The sequence below is a fragment of the Hipposideros armiger genome, unplaced genomic scaffold (assembly GCF_001890085.2).
Source record: "Hipposideros armiger isolate ML-2016 unplaced genomic scaffold, ASM189008v1 scaffold_743, whole genome shotgun sequence".
In the NCBI taxonomy this organism is placed as follows: domain Eukaryota; kingdom Metazoa; phylum Chordata; class Mammalia; order Chiroptera; family Hipposideridae; genus Hipposideros; species Hipposideros armiger.
The window spans coordinates 780,875-798,108 of NW_017732093.1; the positions used below are offsets into that span (position 1 = coordinate 780,875).

The following is a 17,234-nucleotide window of genomic DNA, read 5'->3' on the forward strand; positions in this document are numbered from 1 at the left end:
CGTCCTTCAGCTTGCAAGGCCCTTTCATCAACTGTAATCACAAGAGCAGCTTCTCTTTACTGAGCGTTTCTATGTCCAGGACACCACTTGCTTCACACACTGCAAGGCAGGTTTTTTCCTCATTTTACAGATGAAGAAACTGAGGCTGAGAGTCATTCAGAGACTTGTCCTAGTTCTACTGAGGCCTGAACTGCTTTCAAGATGTCAGCTGCCTCTCAAGCCCTGTCTCCCTCTGCTTCCTGACATCCACCTTGAACTCTAGCCCAACTGAACCACTCTCCTCCCCAGAGACACCTGGATTTGTCCTCACAGGTCTTAATTAGGCTATTTTTGATCCCTGAAATGCTTTCTCCTTCCTCTGGCTCCACTCAATGCCACTGTCTTCTTCACCCCTCTTCCTTCCTCCCCAACCAGGTGTGAGCTCCTGGGGTCAGAGACAGTGACATCAACATCTCTGTGTGTCATCTGCTCCCAGCACAGGGCAAGACCTGGAGCAGGCCCTCTGCAATGGCACTGGTCAGTTTGCCTTCATGCAAGTCCTTTCTGTCTGGGTCTTACCTGATAGAAACCCTTCCTAAATAGTAGTCTGCTCAGGGGCAGGGACAGAGCCTTCAACTCTGCTCATTTCAGCCTGCACTCATAGATACTGGTCCTGGGCCGTGGCCTGGGAGTAAAGAGGCAGACTCTGAGATTAGTAAGTCCTTCAAGTGTGCCAGCCTGTACCTGCCTCAGGACCCTTGCACTGGCTGATCCTTCTGCTTGGATTTGCACGTGGCTGCCTTCTCATCATTTAGGACTCATTTCACAAGTCAGCGCCTCAAAAGGACCCCACATCCCTTATAATCTTTATCCCATTACCTTATTTTATTCTCTTCATAGCAATTATGGTTATCTGAAATTCTTGTTTATTTCCTTGTTTATATTAATTTAGGGAGCTTGCATTCTAGTGGGGTGAGACACAATAAATATATAATGTTAGGTGATGATACATGCTATTTATGGAAAAAATCCCCACAAAAACAGGCTAAGAGAGTAGAGATAGGGGATCCTTGAGCAGGACCTGAAGGAAATGAGGGAATGATCTATGTGGATGTCTGGGGCAAGAGCCTTTCAGATAGAAGGAATGGCAAATGCAAAGGCCCTGATTCAGGACCATGCTTGGCCTGTTTGTGGAATAGCAAGGAGGTTATTGTGTGAAGGAGGTATGGGGCAGGTAGTTAGATTGCTCAGGGCTTTGTAGGCCTTGGTTAAGGACTTTAATTTGAAATCTGAGTGAAATGGGTAGTCACTGTAGTGTTTGAGCAGAGAAATAACATGACCTACTTTTTAAAAGGATCATTCTGGCTGCTGGTGGACAATAGGGCATGGGGAACAAGGATGGAAGCTCTCCCAAGGGTCACAGATTTGTCCTGGTTTACCTGGGACTTTCCCTGTTTTCAGCATCAAGTCCTACATCCTGGAAACCTCCTCAGTCCTTGGCAAACTGGAATGGTTGATCACCTAACAGGGAGACCAATAATCCAAGCGAGAGATGGTGGTGCTTCAAATGAGGTGATAGTGATAAAAAAAGTCGTCAGATTCTGGGTATGTTATGAAAGCAAAGCCTAAAGATTTTGCTAATGGAGTGAATGTGGTTGTGAGAGAATGAAAGGAGTCAATAATAACTTATAGGCTTTTGACCTGAACAACTGGAAGGATTGAATTGCCATTTACGGAGAGGAGGAAGGCTGAAGTAGGTTTTAGAGGGTGAATGATCAGGAATTTGTTTCTGGACATGTTAGTTTGAGATCACTTAATAGACTGGCAAGTCGGGATGTCACCACGCTGTTGGGTGAATGAGCCTAAAGTTCTGAGGAGCGGTCTGGGCTGGAGAAACAAAGTTGTGAGTTGTCAGTGTATATATGCCATTTAAAACTATGAGTCTGAATGAGATCACTGAAGGAATGAATGTAGGTAGAAGGCTAAGGACTGAAGCCTAGGGCATGCTAACATTTAGAGATCAGGGAAAAGAGGCGAAACCAGCAAAGGAGACTGAAAAGCAGGAGCCAGTGAGGTAGGAGGAGAGCCAGGGTAAGCGGAACCTGGAGAGAAATCTGTGCTAAATAATGCCCCAAGTCACGTGCTGGGGCACTATAACGAAGGAAATAATTAAATGGAGCCAAGAAGATAGGCTGGGCCCAGGGGTAGTACAGGGAGGCTGACTTGGGCTTAATTAGGAAAGGGCTTTCTAACTGAGCTGCCTGTAAATACATCAAGCTGCTTCACATGGTGTGAGCAAGTCCCTGACCCAAGCATATCCCAGGGGATGAGTTGCTGGGTAGTCCCAGGGGCGATCTACCTCTGGGGCTCAAACATCTGATGGGAATTGGACTAGACAACTCTCAAAACCTCTTCAAACTGGGGATAATGGGATGCTGGGAAGCCAACTGAAACAACTGTTACAGAGTAAGGGGGTTGAACTAAGCCTTGAAGGATAAGCAGTTGTTCAGTGGGGGGGAAAGAGTGGGGAGGGGCACTTACAGGTAGAGGAGCAGTGTGAGCAAAACTCCAGAGATGTGAATAAGCAGGCTCTGTTAAGGAGTCTGGCCTGATCAGAAGGAAAGGTGTGTGATGGATGGGGAGGAAGGTGAGGCTAGAAAGAGATGTAGGGACAGATGGTAGGGAGCCTGGTGCCAGGGCTCCCACAGGGCCTGGTGTCCAGGAAATGCCACTTGTTGAAGGTAACGAAACAAAAGCGTAAGAGCCAAGAAAGGAGGCATTAATCGGTTCCCCTAAGTAGGTTTTCTCCCGACAAGTTGGTCACAGACATCTTGAGGGCAGGGCTGCTGCCCAAAGCTGTGTGTGCTCCCTGTCCCATTTCCCACTGGGGACAGGTATCCATCAACTGTTCCTTAAAGCACAGCAACATGGCTAAGCCCCTGAGGGAGCTGGGGCCCTTTCCTGGGGGCTGTTCTGTGGGTTCACCATAAGGGGTATGGAACAGACAGTTCAGTGTGTGGGCCAGTCCCTGATAGAAGCAGTAGATATACACTATGATGCCATTGGATGGAGTCCAATTAACCTAAGACTTCACAAGCACCGCCCTGGGAATGCTCAATGCTCAGAACCCAGTGACCTCACCTTTAGGGAACAATGGGGCTTAGGCATTCCTAGGACTCCTATTGGCTGGACAGATGGGTAAATGAGCTCCCTCTCTCCAAAGCCACCAGCCAGGTACCAAGGCTCGAACTTATGGATTCCCAACCGGAGGACCTGAGCCTCCCTGATGGTAAATGCCCTTCCAATCCCTGCCCCTTGTTTTGTGCCCTTAGCTTGGGGGCACTCAAAGAACACCTTTTGCATGGATGGGGTGGTGGCTGCCTGCACGAAGGAGTGCTAAGCAGTTAAGATATGGTTTCATCTAAGGATTCTATGGAAAACTAAGGATTCTTTGAGGCTAGAATGGTACTATGAATACCCTAGGACCATCACAGCTGAATGGGTAAAGCGTGTGGTGGAAAGGAATGGGACACTGGTGTCCCTGTCAACTGTTAAACTTTTACTTCTTTGATGAGCCTTGCCCTTAGTGAGGCTCCCCAATCTGGTGGATTGCGTGGTTCCAGGGCTGGGAACCAGAGGCTTGACTAAACTCAGACAGGTCATACCCCCACCCCCTGACCTAGCATTCCTTATCTCTAGAGGGCTAAAGTGGCCTCTTAAATCTAGCTTTGATTGAACAAGAGAATGATGTGGTAAGTCAATGAGGAGGGAGGGAAGGAATGAAGAGAGAGGTTAAGTGGATGGAATGATGGATGAATGGGCTAAAAGAGCACTGAGCTAGAGCTGTCAGCCAGCTTGCCTCTTCTTTTTTCTTATTGCCTTAGTGTGGGTCTCACTGTACTTTGGATTCCTGGGGCTGTGTTCTGTGGTAACCGGTGGGTGCATTCTCTTTCTGCACCGGAGGAAGAACTTGCGGCGGGAAAAGCATGCCCAGGAGTGGGTAGAAGTGATGAGAGCCGCCACATTCACCTACAGCCCGCTGCTGTACTGGATTAACAAGCGAAGGCGCTATGGCATGAACACAGCCATCAACACAGGCCCTCCCCTTCCTGTCACCAAGACTGAGACTGAAGTCCAGAGTTCAGATCCTCTGGGGCAGTTGGACAGCTCTGAGAGGAGTCATGCTGCCCAAGAGAGAAGCCCCAATGTGGAGGCCCCAGTCCCCCTGCAACCTGCATTGCAGCCGGTCCCACAGCAGCCCCTACTTTCTCCAATGCTGCGGCCCCACGCCAGCTCCTCACTCCCAATTCCCATCTTTCAGGAGGTGCCCTTGGCCGTCTCCCTGTGTAACCTACCCCCAATGCTGAATCACTCGGTCTCCTACCCTTTGGCCACCTATCCTGAAAGGAATGTCCACTTCCATTCCCTCCCCACTCTGGCCCATGGGGACCACTGCTTCAATGCCAAGCCTTTTGCTTCAGAATTGTAGCCTCCTCTCACTGAAGGTGGAAGCTGGAGGTATTGGGGCAAAGCAGGAAATGGAGCTAAACTCAGGGAGGCGGTATTGACACAGGCCAGAGCGCATCTGGATGTTATCACATTATGAACAATTAAAAAAGTTCAAGGCTCCGTTTTGTCTCAGTTGTTGTTAGGAGGGCAAAGTCCTTCCCATTAAAAGAGGGGCATTTTGCAAGCCAAACTGAGGTGACTGGGTCTCAGCAACACAAATCAGAATTAGAGGGTTGGCTGTGGGAAGTCACACTGACCTAGTACTTGTGATGGGCTCAACAGCCCTCTATCCAGTACATATTTACATCCAAAAACGTATGCCAGACCCTGGCCTAGGTACCCAAAAGCACTGCCGTTCTATAGGACATTAAGCACAGCTGCCATAAGAATGATAGCTGTGGGTGTGTGAGCTATGGCAATTCATAGTGGCCACGATGCAGACAAAACAAGTCATTTTGAGAGCTATGAATTCCACTGCTCCACTGGCGGAATCACATTCTTTTCCTATGTGTATTGAGTTCTTACGTGGTCATCTCTACATTATTTCTAATATAAGAACACTGCCAAATGCAGATCATGACCCTCCTCTTACAGATGAAGACATTTCCCAAGGGCATTTGCCATATTGTTTTTATGCTGCGAAGTCTCAAATTTACATCTGCCTGGCATCCAAGTTCTTGATCTTCCCACCATACACTATGATGTCCCTTCCCTAATGTCTTGTTAGAAAACACTTGGCAAATGATTTTCTGTGTGTAGGGTGCAATTAACTTGGTCCATGGATTGGCTTGGACCCCCTAAAATTATACACAGAAATGTATCCATAGGTTTTTGGTTTTTTCCCCTCAAAGGGATTCATGGCTCCTCCAACAGGTAAGATCCACTATATGGGAATATTAATTTTTGTACCTTCTGGAAACCATCCTAAAAGGAGACAAAGATAATACTGGCTACTTGGTCCGTTTAAAGATAAGAAAGGTCAGGTCTGCCCAAGGATATACCATTTTTCCTTTTACTTTGGAAATAAGGAAACCATCTTACTATACTTGGTAAGAGGCTCAGGTGAGCTAAGCTTTACGTAGTCTTCACTGAGGGGAAAGGCCTTCCAGGTTGTGCATGTAATCCCAGAATCTAGCAACCACATAGAACTAATTTTGCTATTTTTCTGTGTGTGAAAAAGCACTAGCCCCTATATGACCCCTCTCTTGTAATGGATTTCAAGCCGCCTTCTTTTTCTTTTTTTCAACAGTGGAAAATTTCTTATAAACATGCTCTTATATTGAATCTCAAAATATAAAACAGGCATAAGTGGAGTTTTCTGGTTGATACAGGAGCAGCTCACTTGTCCCTTTTCCCATCCCCTCCCACCCTGCAGATGCCAAAGCAGCAGCCTTCTTTTCTTCAGGCCAAATCCTGCCGTTCGTCAGGCAGATTCTTCCACATTACGCTGTGCCCACCATCTGTTAGTCCTTGCTTTCGAAAGGAAACAGGCCATAAAAATAGGGATCAAAGCAGACACACACACACACACACACACAGAGTTATTTTTCCCTTAGAAATCAAGGGTGGGGAGAGCCTTTAGTCATAGACACAGTGGGAGAAAAGGGAAATGTTTTATTTAGATAAATTAAAATGCTTGTATTACTGATATGAAGTAAGCAAAATTTAAATCAAGTCATGGAAACCTTGAATTCACTCCCTAAACAGAACCAAAATTGCTTATACATTACCAAAATAGCTCCACTAAAGCAAAGTAGATTGACATTTTTTAATGTGAGAAAACAACAAGGTAGGTTAGGTTCATATAACAAACAATACACGCTCTATAAAGTCTCAGGAATACCCAAATGTGTTCCGTTTGGATATGAAAGAAGGGACTGCATCTAGCTTGTGTTGGTAAGCAAGCCAATGAGGTGTGTATCAAACGAAAGCTGTCACTAAAAACAACCCAACAGCAGGCCATTATGAGTATGAGCCTATCACAGTCAAAATCTTCAACTGTGACCAGCAAAACCAGCGGGGGCATCAAGGGGGTTTGGCCCAGCCACGTAAAGTGAAGAAACACGTACGGGAGGGAAAGTGGCTAGCAGGAGGTGAAGGGTGTCCACTTGTTAGCTTTGCTGTTTCAGACACATTTCTAAGTGCCAGGTCCTTCTCTGCTCGTAAGTCAATACTACAGCCATCCCTAAGCCGGGTTCTCTCTTCTTTTGGCTCATCTCTTCCTGCAATACCTTTTTGCCTCTGATTTATAAGGAGGCCCTCTAAGTAAACATTATGCCAGACAATATAAGGCAGAAGAAAAAAAGGACCAAGAAAGAGTGAGTGCTTTGGGTAACTCAGGCAAGCAGCAGGAGCTGCCAGAGTGACACGGTCAAAGTATTTGAAACCAAAACCAAAACCAAACTCACCATTACTACTCAACCTTATTCTCAGAGCTGAGATATGGAAGGTGAAGCTTGATTATAGTTAAACACAATTCATACGTTGGGTAAGTTAAGACAATTTACAAATAAAAATCCCAAATTAACACTAATAGATTTATGAGGCTCTTTTCTTAAGCCAATGAGTCTGAGCAACTTAAAGGAGTTCCAGATGCCCTAGTTCTGCCTGGGAGATAGGGCACTTTCCTAGGAAGCACGAAAGGGTATTCATAGGTCTAAGAATGTAGCAGGAATACCTCTGCCAAATTTGGGAGGGGGAGGGGATGGTACTATACACCTGGCTCAGGGATGATGCTAGCCAGACAAGCTGGCGGTGAGAAGAAACGATGATAAAAACAAAACCAACTCCTCCATGGGTAGCCCTCCGATATGAAAGAAAAGAACAACAAAGAGTTAAGGTGTCCTCAAAGTATCTGCCTATGAATAAGAATTTGAAAATAAAAAGGACAAGCTACATTACCCTCAAGTATATTTCATATAAATCAGTTCTCAAAAAAATACCTTCCAGGTACAGGCATACTATTTAGGGTACAGTATATACAAATATAGCAGTATAATTCAATTTATTGCTAGAATGTTATTTGGTTGTTACAAAGTCCGTAAGGGTGTATACATTAAAAAAGGGGGGTGGGCATGGAAGGCTGCCAGAAGAGTAATCTTCAAGGTCCTAAAGTGCCAGGCTAATTTTATACTATATTTTAACCTTTCCAAGAAAGTGAAATAGCTCAGATGGGCAAGGGAAATGTCTGTTTTTTTAAAAAGAGAGAAGCATAAGCCATAATGAGGTAAGCAGACACATTCATGGGAAAAGACTTCATCTTGCTTTAACTAGATTTTAATACTTCCAGGAAAAAAAAAAATCAAGGTTAGCCAACATCAAGCTGATTATCATATAAAGAAAAAAAAAAAAGACCCCAACCCTTAAATATTAAGGGTTTCTGACTGTGTCCATGGCTAAACGGGCAACTTGGACAGTTAAAATAGAAATGAGCTCCACTAAAGAAGTCAGTGCCATGAAAGTGTCTCTAGTTTTTCCCTGACTTGGCTTACAGCACAGTTAAGTTTTGCAGTTTTTTCCTTTTGTGTTGTCCGTAGACTGCCTCTAAGAACAACACAACACACACGCAGTTGACATGGAGGTATAATTCCTTCCATCCCAGAGTCCTTTAGTACCAGGCCTACAGAAACATTTAAAGGGAAAAGAATTGCACTTGCTTGTATTAGATTTGAAAAAACGTGCTACTATCACATGAAGCCCAGCATTCCAGGCCTGTCTGCTTGTTTGGCATCCTCTGGACATAAAGCCTCTAGCTACTTCTGACCTGATAATTATAAGGAAACCTAGTATGTTCACAACGTTTTTGGCCTTAGCCCACAGACAACATATTAGGTTCTTGGTTAGCCCCCAGGTAAAATCTTAAGGAGTTTCCTGGGTCAAAATTAGAGGCACAGCTCTCCTCTAAAGCCAAGGGACCTCAACCTTGCCATTCAAAATGGCGATAGTATCAGAGGTGAGTCAGATACAGCTTTTAGATAGACTTGAGTGTGTGAGTGTGTATGTGTGTGTGTGTGTGTGGGGAAGCCAATCTAGCTCACTTGGGGGGAAAAGGTAGCTCCTCACTAGATAAATTTTTATGTTCATAAACCCTGAAATAGAATTAAAAATGAGAAAAATCCCCAACAAGACTTCTCTGGTTCACAAGTTGGGATTAGCTGAGGTGATAGGAACAAAGAGCAGATCTGCCTTTCCTGAGCCTGGAGGTGGCAATGTCCCCAGGGTTCACTCTCTAAATTAATTCCCCCAGCCACCAGGCCAAATCCCATGGCATCACCTAAAGGAGATGTCCAAAGGAGACGTGGACATACTTTCAGTCACTACCAGATCAGATTAGCGATTTTTAATAACAAGTCATTTGTTCACATCCTGTTTCAAACCATTCTTCCTACTTCCCACAAAATATACACAATTCTTTCATTTTAAATATTTACAAACAGGAAAAGTCTATCAAGACATTTTCTGAGTCTGTATAAAGTGCAGCTAATTTAAGGCAAATTTATGTGAAATATAAAATGTGGCTTATTCTCTCTATATACACATTTTCCAGTTCTAAAAGATAAGGTCTCCTCCCCTCAAAAAAAGGAAAGAGAAAAAAAAGGGCTTGTCTTTTTTTCTGGCAATTTTAAAATTAAGATCTTATTGGTTTCAGGAAATCATAGATTTCTGAATATCATAAGTAAAATGGTCTTCTTTTTTAAAAAAATAATTTTTATATAGCTTTTTCAAACAAGTTAAAAGGTGGCAATGTGTCTCCTACAGTAGTTTGGAGGCCTAAAGGATTGATGGGTAAATAAAAGGGTTGTTGTTTTGTTAGGTGAGTAGATATTAGGTAGTCTGGGGTGTATACCATAACCATTCCTAAATATGCCCGATGAGGCTAGACACCTGAAGCTACTCTTAGCTCCAGGAATGAGTATCTTCCATCTCCATCAGCATCAAACTCTCTCAAACGCTCTGGTTCCGGCAGAGCAGAACCTAAGAAGTTCCAGATTTCCTGGTAGGTCAGCTTCCCATCCATGTTCTGGCCAGTCTTGTGGAATAAATCCTGAAGATCTGTTAAAAAGGAATTACAAAAAGTGTATTATGTCTATACAGGCTAAATTTAGTTACAAGTTTAAAAAGTAGCCTCAACTGAATTTAAAGCACTAAAAGGAAAGCTATTTTGCAGACTCTTGTTTCCAAAAGGTAAAGTTTAGGATCTCGCTAAATCAGAAAGACTAATTGATCCTTTAAGACCAAGAGGAATACTGTATGGCACTATCCTCCCAAAATAGAAGCAGTGACAGATAATCACAGGGTAAAGGAATGGATTGCCTTTCTCTGTCCAGGGCCTTCCTTTTAGATTTTCCAGATTTTATTCTTATGTTGAAGGGGGGAAGGGGGGAAAAGGGCTGCAGAGGCCTAAAGAGCTAACTGAAAGGGGCTGAACCTGTAAAAAAGACTATGGCATATTGTCAAACAGAGTTATCATATGACCCAGCAATTCCATTCCTAGGTATATATGCAGAGAAAATGAAAACATTTGTCTACATAAAGACTTGTACATGAATGTTCATAGCTGCATTATTCCTAATTGCCATTATTCCTAGACTGATGAGGCCAGACACCTAAAGCGATTCTTAGCTCCATGAATGAGTATCTTACATCTCTGATACTGAGAGATACAAACACTGAGAGAGTTTGATGCTCTCTCAAATGTCCATTAGCTGATGAATGGATAAATAAAATGTGGTATATCCAAACAAAGGAATATTATTCAGACATAAAAAGGAATGAAATACTGCTACATGCTACAACATGGATAGACCTTGAAAACATTATGCTCAATGAAAGGAGCATATTGAAAGATGCATACATAAGGCCATGTATTTTATGATTCCATTATATGAAATATCCAAATTAGGCAAATCCAAAAAGATAGTGATTGAGGGATTAGTGGTTGCCAGGGACTAGGGGGAAAGGGAATAGGGGATGACTGTGTAATGAGTACAGGGTTTCTTTTAGGGATGATAAAAATGTTCTGCAATTAGATAGTAGTGATGGTTGCCTAACTTCATGAATATACTAAAAACCACTGAATTATACATTTTAAAAGGGTGATACCTCAATTAAGAAAACTCAGAGGACTAGATATCTCTTCAAAGTTGTATATATTGTATACATAGTGTCAGTTACTTATGCTTACTTGCATACACACGTTCCATCTCTCTTTATTCCAGCTGAGAGAGCATTACCACCAGTTGATCTGTATCTTCTTTTTAATTTCTAAGATATTATTTGAGCTAACAGGATTGGAGAATTTCTCTCAGCAGTTTCTTCTGGTATTTTCTCAAGGACACCATGAGGCACATTTAGGAGGTCCAATTATTTATATAACATTTAAAAAGGACTTGATTGTGTCCCTATTTAGTAGATTTAGTCTCTAATACCGGAAGACAATCAAAAAGGCTTATGTTTCTTTAAAAATCTTCCTAAATTCCTTTCCTTTCTCCATTTATTCAACTTTACTTTTAGATTCAATTGGCCTGCTGTTAGAAGAGTGAAAATGGTCTGAAGGGAGGGAAAACCATTACAGTGCAAGGTTGAGTCCATTAACGGTTTTGTAGACAATCTTCTGAATAAGGCCCTCCTTTCACTCCTAAGATATAAAGTCTCAAAAGCTCTCTGAAAGCCAGAAAAGCAGGTGGGACACTTGTTCCCAATGCCTGCCACCAAGTGGCTAGCTGGAAAATATTATTTTTGTGTGTGCATATGGGAAATGAGTTTATAAAATTTGCTCTGCACTTGGTAGCAGTATTCAAATAAAACTTTGATTGCTGCTTCAGGTCATTTCAAAAGTGTAGTCATTCCAAAGTGTGTAAGGCCTATGTTAGGGATTGAAATACAATTGGCTATTTCTCAATCTGCTCTAACAGTCTTTCCTCTCATCAATTCTTGCTATAATAATGGGGAGTGGGAGGAGGCAGCCTGTGCTGTCAATAAATATAACTTAATACTCTCCTGTCTCCCCAGAAAACTGAAAGAAAAAATTGGGGATGGGAACAAAATCATTTCATTTAAATGGCAATGCAAATGTAAGTCTTCTATACTTTAAGCATTAATTGTAGCCTGTAGATACCTCATTCACTTAACAAATATTCATGTGTATCAGTCACTATGCTAGGAGCTGGAAGTAAAGTTAATTTATCTCCCTAGAAAAGTACAATAGAGTGACATGTGCTAAACAGAAGCAAACAAAATATTGTAATAGGTCATAACACAGGAGGAACCTAATCCAGTCCTGGGAGTTAAGGCAATTTTCCTGGTGGAAAGGTATCTAAGCTGAGGTCAAGATAAAGAGCCAGGCAAAGGCAGGTGTACGGGAGGGGGGTGCTTTTCCAGGCAGTTAGCAAATGCAAAATCTGGAGACAAATATCACAATGATGGATACAAACACACTGTAGGGAGCAGGGCAAACACACTTTTCTGCAAATTGTATCCTTCCTACCAATGCTTTTTTTGTTTTATTTTGTTTTGTTTTTCAAGATTTTATTGGGGAATCGGGGAAGAGGAACAGACAAGTTGCTGTCCTTTTGTTCTTCAGTCTAGTTGTGGAGGACATCGCTTCACTGGCCCATGTTGGTATTATCATTGTGCTCTTCCTGGGTGAGGCAGTCGCTTGCCGGCCATTGGACGGCCTGCACACGGTGATTCACGGCAGCTCATTGAAAGCTCACGCCCTCTGCCAGCCAGCCCCACTGCAACCTACGCCTTCACCGGCGACTCACGGCAGCCCAGTTCCAGGTCGAGCTGTCATTCACCGTCTTAGCTGTAGAGGGCAGTGTCTCTGGCCCATGTGGGATCCGAACCCAGGCCCTGCTGCTCAGAGCTGGCGTCCCAAGCCAACTCCTAACCAACGCGCCACTCGGCCGGCCCCTTACCAATGTTTATCTTGCTGATTTTCAACCAAAGGAACCCTCATTTTTGGAGGGCTCTGACAAAGAGGGTCAACCTTTACTTTTATTTTGCTAATCTCACAGTATTGTTTGCTTATTTGCTTTCTCCACTAGACTGTTATATCTGTGAGGAAAGTGAAACCGTATTTATACTGTATTCTTACTGCTTAGCACTGGGTCTAATTAGGCACTCACTGAATGAATGAAAACTCTAAAAAACGTTAATAGAGAGATAACATAGTGCATTGGTTAAGAGTGCAAACTTTGGCATCAGACTGCCTTGGTATGAATTTTGCCTCAACCAATTAATTTGCTGTGTGGACTTAGGCAGTTTCCCTATCAGTAAAATGGGTATAATACATGTTCCCAGGATTATATGATATAATGCATATCAAGAATCTGGCCCACAGGAAGTACTCAATCCACGTTAAATAAAATAATAATTATAATTTTGAACATTTCCCCTATTACTCCAATGGTATAAAAATTTACCTTCGATGTTAGAAATTCCTGGTAGGGAGACAGGTCTTAGCTGGGTGGCTTTCTCAATGTGGTCTTCAAGAGACTGTGGAAATTTTGGCAATGCTGATGGCTTTGATGTGAAACTCTGTACTTGCTCTGTAACAAACACATATGGTTTTAGTATTATCAAATCTGACACCAAATTAAAACAGTATTGAAGGTCACCTTTTAGGACAATTGCATACATACTTAAGAGAAATAGCTGAGAATTAAGTAGCACACTAAGTGAAGTAAAAGGCATGGATCAAATATGATTTGTGGGTAAATGAAGGTCAATCAGTATTATATAACATTAAGATTTGAAGCTGTGGTCTCACTGGAGATCTTATAATACAAAATAGCGTTATACATGCTTAGATGTTAAGAGTTTAAGCTGCAACTATGAACAGCACTGTGTATTTCATATCCTAGGAGCTGTGCTATAAGCCTAATATGGGGGTATGTGCCACCAGACCAGCTGGTGCTGCAAGTGTTACCATATGATTATGGAGCACAGTGTCTCCCACTGTAATCTATCTCCCACCCAAAAAAGAATAAGAGAGGTTGTATTGCTTTCCCCAGAATGAAAAATACTTGTGGGGACTAGGGGTCACAGCCAACGCCTTGGTTACATCTGGGTAGGGCTTAAACCAGTGGAAGTTGATGCATCTCCCAATATTGACGAAGTATGTCCCTACCTAAAGCCAAGCGTCTTTCCAACCCAACGATCCCACTATTTGTTAATTTTTCAGAAGGACTAATATTTATTTTTAAGTAAATTTTATGCACTTATAGAAATCGAAAGACTTCCATAAACATTTAGTTGGTTTAATACATGCTATGACAGTAACGTTTTTTTGCCTATAATTGGATGCAGACAGCATGGAGAAGTCTATTTCCAGCTAAACATTACCCCTTCTTCCCTTAATAGAGTGGAGTACAAATCATGTACCAAATGGGCTTTTTCTAAATGAAAGCAAAGTGTATCAGCTTCATCTCGGTGCACTCAGGCATCATTCACTTGGTTCGATCAGTCCTGCCGGAACACCTTTCCACTCCCTGTGTGGGAGGCAAGCTGCCCAAGCCTGCGTGAAATATTCAGAAGCCAGCCCTGAATAGCTCACCTTCATGGGCGGTCTCTGGAGGCCTGTTGCTCTCGGGTTTGTTTGTGAGAGCACTGATCAGCTGCAGTTTCTCTCTTAGCTTGGATACCTGAGCATCTGAACTATCTTCTTTCTGCCCAAAACAAAGATCACAGAAGGTTTAAGGTGGAAGTAAGACCTCATTTGATTCTTCATTATATTCCCAGAAACTATTTAGCATGTAGTGCTTGACCCCCCCGTCGGTTCCCTATAAATACAGGCAATGAAGGAATGAATCAACAAATACTACAGATATCTTTGGTACTCAGTGTTGATGAGGGCCTATCTGGATTTGAGCCTAGACCATTAAGGGAACATTATGCTACAGATGATCTGATTCACTGTGAACATTTGGCTGATCGGTGAAGGCATGCATGTGTCAGCAGTAAAAGAAATGTACCCTTGCTCAGGTGCCTCTGTGACACCCATTTCCTAAATGAGTAGGATATTGTTTTCGAGGAACTATTTCACACTAACTAAATAATTTTCCTGAGTATCTTACTTTACTTTGTGACTAGACCACTTTAGGCAGAGTTTAATGCTCTTATCACCTTAAAAAAAAAAAAAAGCAACCAAACCACAAATATTCCCCTGATCTTCCTTCTCTTCCCCCAATGGTGATGATTCAACTGGTGGCAAGCGCTGTCAGGAACATGAAGCAGCTGTAATATTTCTAACTCAAAGTTTTATTTATATCTTTTTAAAAAGCTTCCCCGTGCCCATTTCCTGCCTCATTCCCAGGATGATCTAGAGTAGCATATTAAAAATACATTTAATTATAAAAAGAGAGAAGTCTGGTTTCTATGAGGCCAGTTTCTAACTGCTTAGTCTAGGGTAAAAGGTCCTGACCCTATGTTTAATTAGAACATCAACTCATCACGTTTCTCTTATTCAATATATATTTACTTATTTCTCTCCTGTCTATATTTCTACCCTAATAGTTACTGTATAGTAGATCACTCTTGGTTTATTTAGGGAGTTAATATATGTAACTAAAACTAGGTCCTAAATGCTTGAAGAATTTATGGTAAGGAGCAATTACATCTAGTTAGCATGCTTAGATGAGACAGCTCAAAGGGACTTATACACTGAGATGACAGCTAAAAAAACACAAAGGGTATGCAAGACAACAGATTTAAGCAAAAATGTGTATTACTTGTATTTTATTTTGATATTTACTGTTAAAAAATGTGAACTGTTGCTGAAATCACTACTACTTTCCAAAAGTAACCACCTATTATTTTTTGTGCTCAACATTTAAATCTGGCTTACATTTTCTTGTCCTTCTCTAGGTGAGGTTTTTCTAAAAAGTTTTTCTTTGCAGAAACAGAAAATTCAACAAGAGCTCAGCTTATAAAACATTAAAATTTTAACATGTGTGATTTTTAGCTAGACAGTATAAAACTGGTAAGGAAAAAAATTATAGATGGAAAGTATTACACTGAAAACTGCCTGTACTATGGTTTATTTCTAAGTTCATTGCCTCTGAACCTCATATTCTCTGAACTGCAATATGCATTTGAGATGATATTTTAGCCACTCAGTCACAATTTTCCTGGATTTTCCTTCAGCTTAGCCTGTGTCTTATAATATGAAACAATACTCTAATCACAGAGAATGTTGCAAACAAGCTTTCTTTCCTGGGATATCAGAGCATATCACAGATTGCTTGCCTTATCCTGATAATATGTCTTGGATGAACAAAAACAAGGGAAAGGTACAGGTGAAGGGAATTGGCTATGTAAGTTCTGAGACGGCAATCTAAAAATAAACAATTTTTAGGTTAGACACCAGTTTTAGATTATTTAAGCCTCTGTTTCCCATCATTAGTACAGATAACTTATTGTTTTAGCTTAAAAGTCATTTCCTTTGGGAAGCCTTCCTGATCCCTGTTAACGCCCTCATCATACCCTATACTTCTCCTCTGTAGTACTTATCATACTCATGATTAATTATCTGTTCAATTATGTGTTAATAATTTCTGACTGATGGGCTTTGAGCGCCACCGGAATAGAGGTCATGTGTCTATTCTGCTCACTGTGCTCACCCCAGCTCCTAGCAAAGTGCTTGGCACAGGGTATGCGCCTAATGAAGTAGTCACTTATTCAATATACTAATTTACTAATTACTTTGTCTTGAGGTTTCAGCAAATGAGACCAAAGTGCTCCTTTTGAGAAAGAAGCAGTAGCTCCAAAACACAAAGATGCGTTTATTTTTACTTCAGAGTAAGCCTCCTCTTATTTACCTGTATGCTTTGGCTCTTAACTGTATCTGTCCTGTTGGTCACCTGATGCAAAGATTCCCTCTTCAGGGTGGCAGCTCTATCACCCATCTTAAAGGGTAAAAAGAACAACAAGATTAAAGGCAAACATTAAAACCTAAACATCTAGCACTTTTTAACAAATCGGTCAAACTTATTTAAAGGGTCTCAGAACACTTTCAACAGAAATACTAGTAGGAAAATGAGAAAAAAGAGGGAGGAAAGGCCACCGAGATACAAGATGAAAACGGTGCTTAGTCTAGTTGTTTCATTCACAAACTTTAAAACTTTGAAGTACTAAAAGCGAGAGAGAACTTTTAGAACTATGCTAGGTATGATGCTGCTGGAAGAAACAGTAGGACCAATGGTACTATTACCAACTTCCTTTTCTGGAGAAAAATAAAGTGGGGAGGAGAGGGATAGTATGGGGAGTGTGGGGTGGTGAGTTTTCACAACAAGCGTTGAAAGCCTTTGAAGCCTAATACTCATCAAATCATCCACAATTTCTAACCCTCCTGCTTAGTTTAGCTAAGTTCAAAAGGGATTTTAAAAATAAGTCTCCTTTAATCTTCACAGCTTTGTAGTCAATTACACACCCTTGTGAAGCAGGAGGAGACACAGGTCTTACTCTACCCTCAAAGCCAAGTTGAGGCAACTTGCCAAGGCTCCAATGTGGCAAAGACAGTTCAAATACTGCTTTCTATGTGCCAGAGTTCGACTTTATTCGTAGGCTTGCTTCCAGCTTTTGAGGTTACTTGAATTTATAGTCCAATTTCCCTTATTTCGTTTCCGTTTCTTTATACATGCCTGTGTCTTTGCAGTATGAAATCTTTAAGGGTGGGGCTTGCAGCTATTAAAGAATAATCCAGGGCCGGCCGAGTGGCGCGATGGTTAAGAACTGGCTTGGAA

At 41.9% G+C, this 17,234-nt stretch overlaps 2 protein-coding genes across 5 annotated transcripts in view; one reads left to right on the forward strand and one right to left on the reverse strand.

The window, feature by feature from the left end:
* Positions 1 to 37: 37 nt before the first annotated feature.
* On the forward strand, positions 38 to 4,551 carry TEX38 (testis expressed 38). 4 transcript variants are annotated; one of them, XM_019628010.1, is made up of 3 exons: positions 38 to 516; positions 1,334 to 1,584; positions 3,864 to 4,551. In XM_019628010.1, exon 3 carries the CDS (start codon positions 3,989 to 3,991, stop codon positions 4,466 to 4,468), a length of 480 nt encoding a protein of 159 aa, XP_019483555.1. In that variant the 5' UTR covers positions 38 to 516; positions 1,334 to 1,584; positions 3,864 to 3,988; the 3' UTR covers positions 4,469 to 4,551. The 4 variants fall into 4 exon arrangements, with proteins under 4 accessions (XP_019483555.1, XP_019483557.1, XP_019483558.1 ...); XM_019628012.1 differs by having other exon boundaries at positions 1,441 to 1,584; XM_019628013.1 differs by having other exon boundaries at positions 38 to 312; positions 415 to 1,584.
* A 1,536-nt stretch (positions 4,552 to 6,087) lies between these two features.
* EFCAB14 (EF-hand calcium binding domain 14) overlaps positions 6,088 to 17,234 on the reverse strand; it is a 35,794-nt gene continuing 24,647 nt past the window's right edge. The window contains exons 7-10 of the mRNA XM_019628015.1: positions 16,311 to 16,397; positions 14,048 to 14,159; positions 12,915 to 13,040; positions 6,088 to 9,540 (exon numbers count right to left, since the gene is read on the reverse strand). Coding sequence (XP_019483560.1) covers positions 9,365 to 9,540; positions 12,915 to 13,040; positions 14,048 to 14,159; positions 16,311 to 16,397 — 501 coding nt within the window. The 3' untranslated portion in view covers positions 6,088 to 9,364. The remainder of the gene's footprint in view (positions 9,541 to 12,914; positions 13,041 to 14,047; positions 14,160 to 16,310; positions 16,398 to 17,234) is intronic.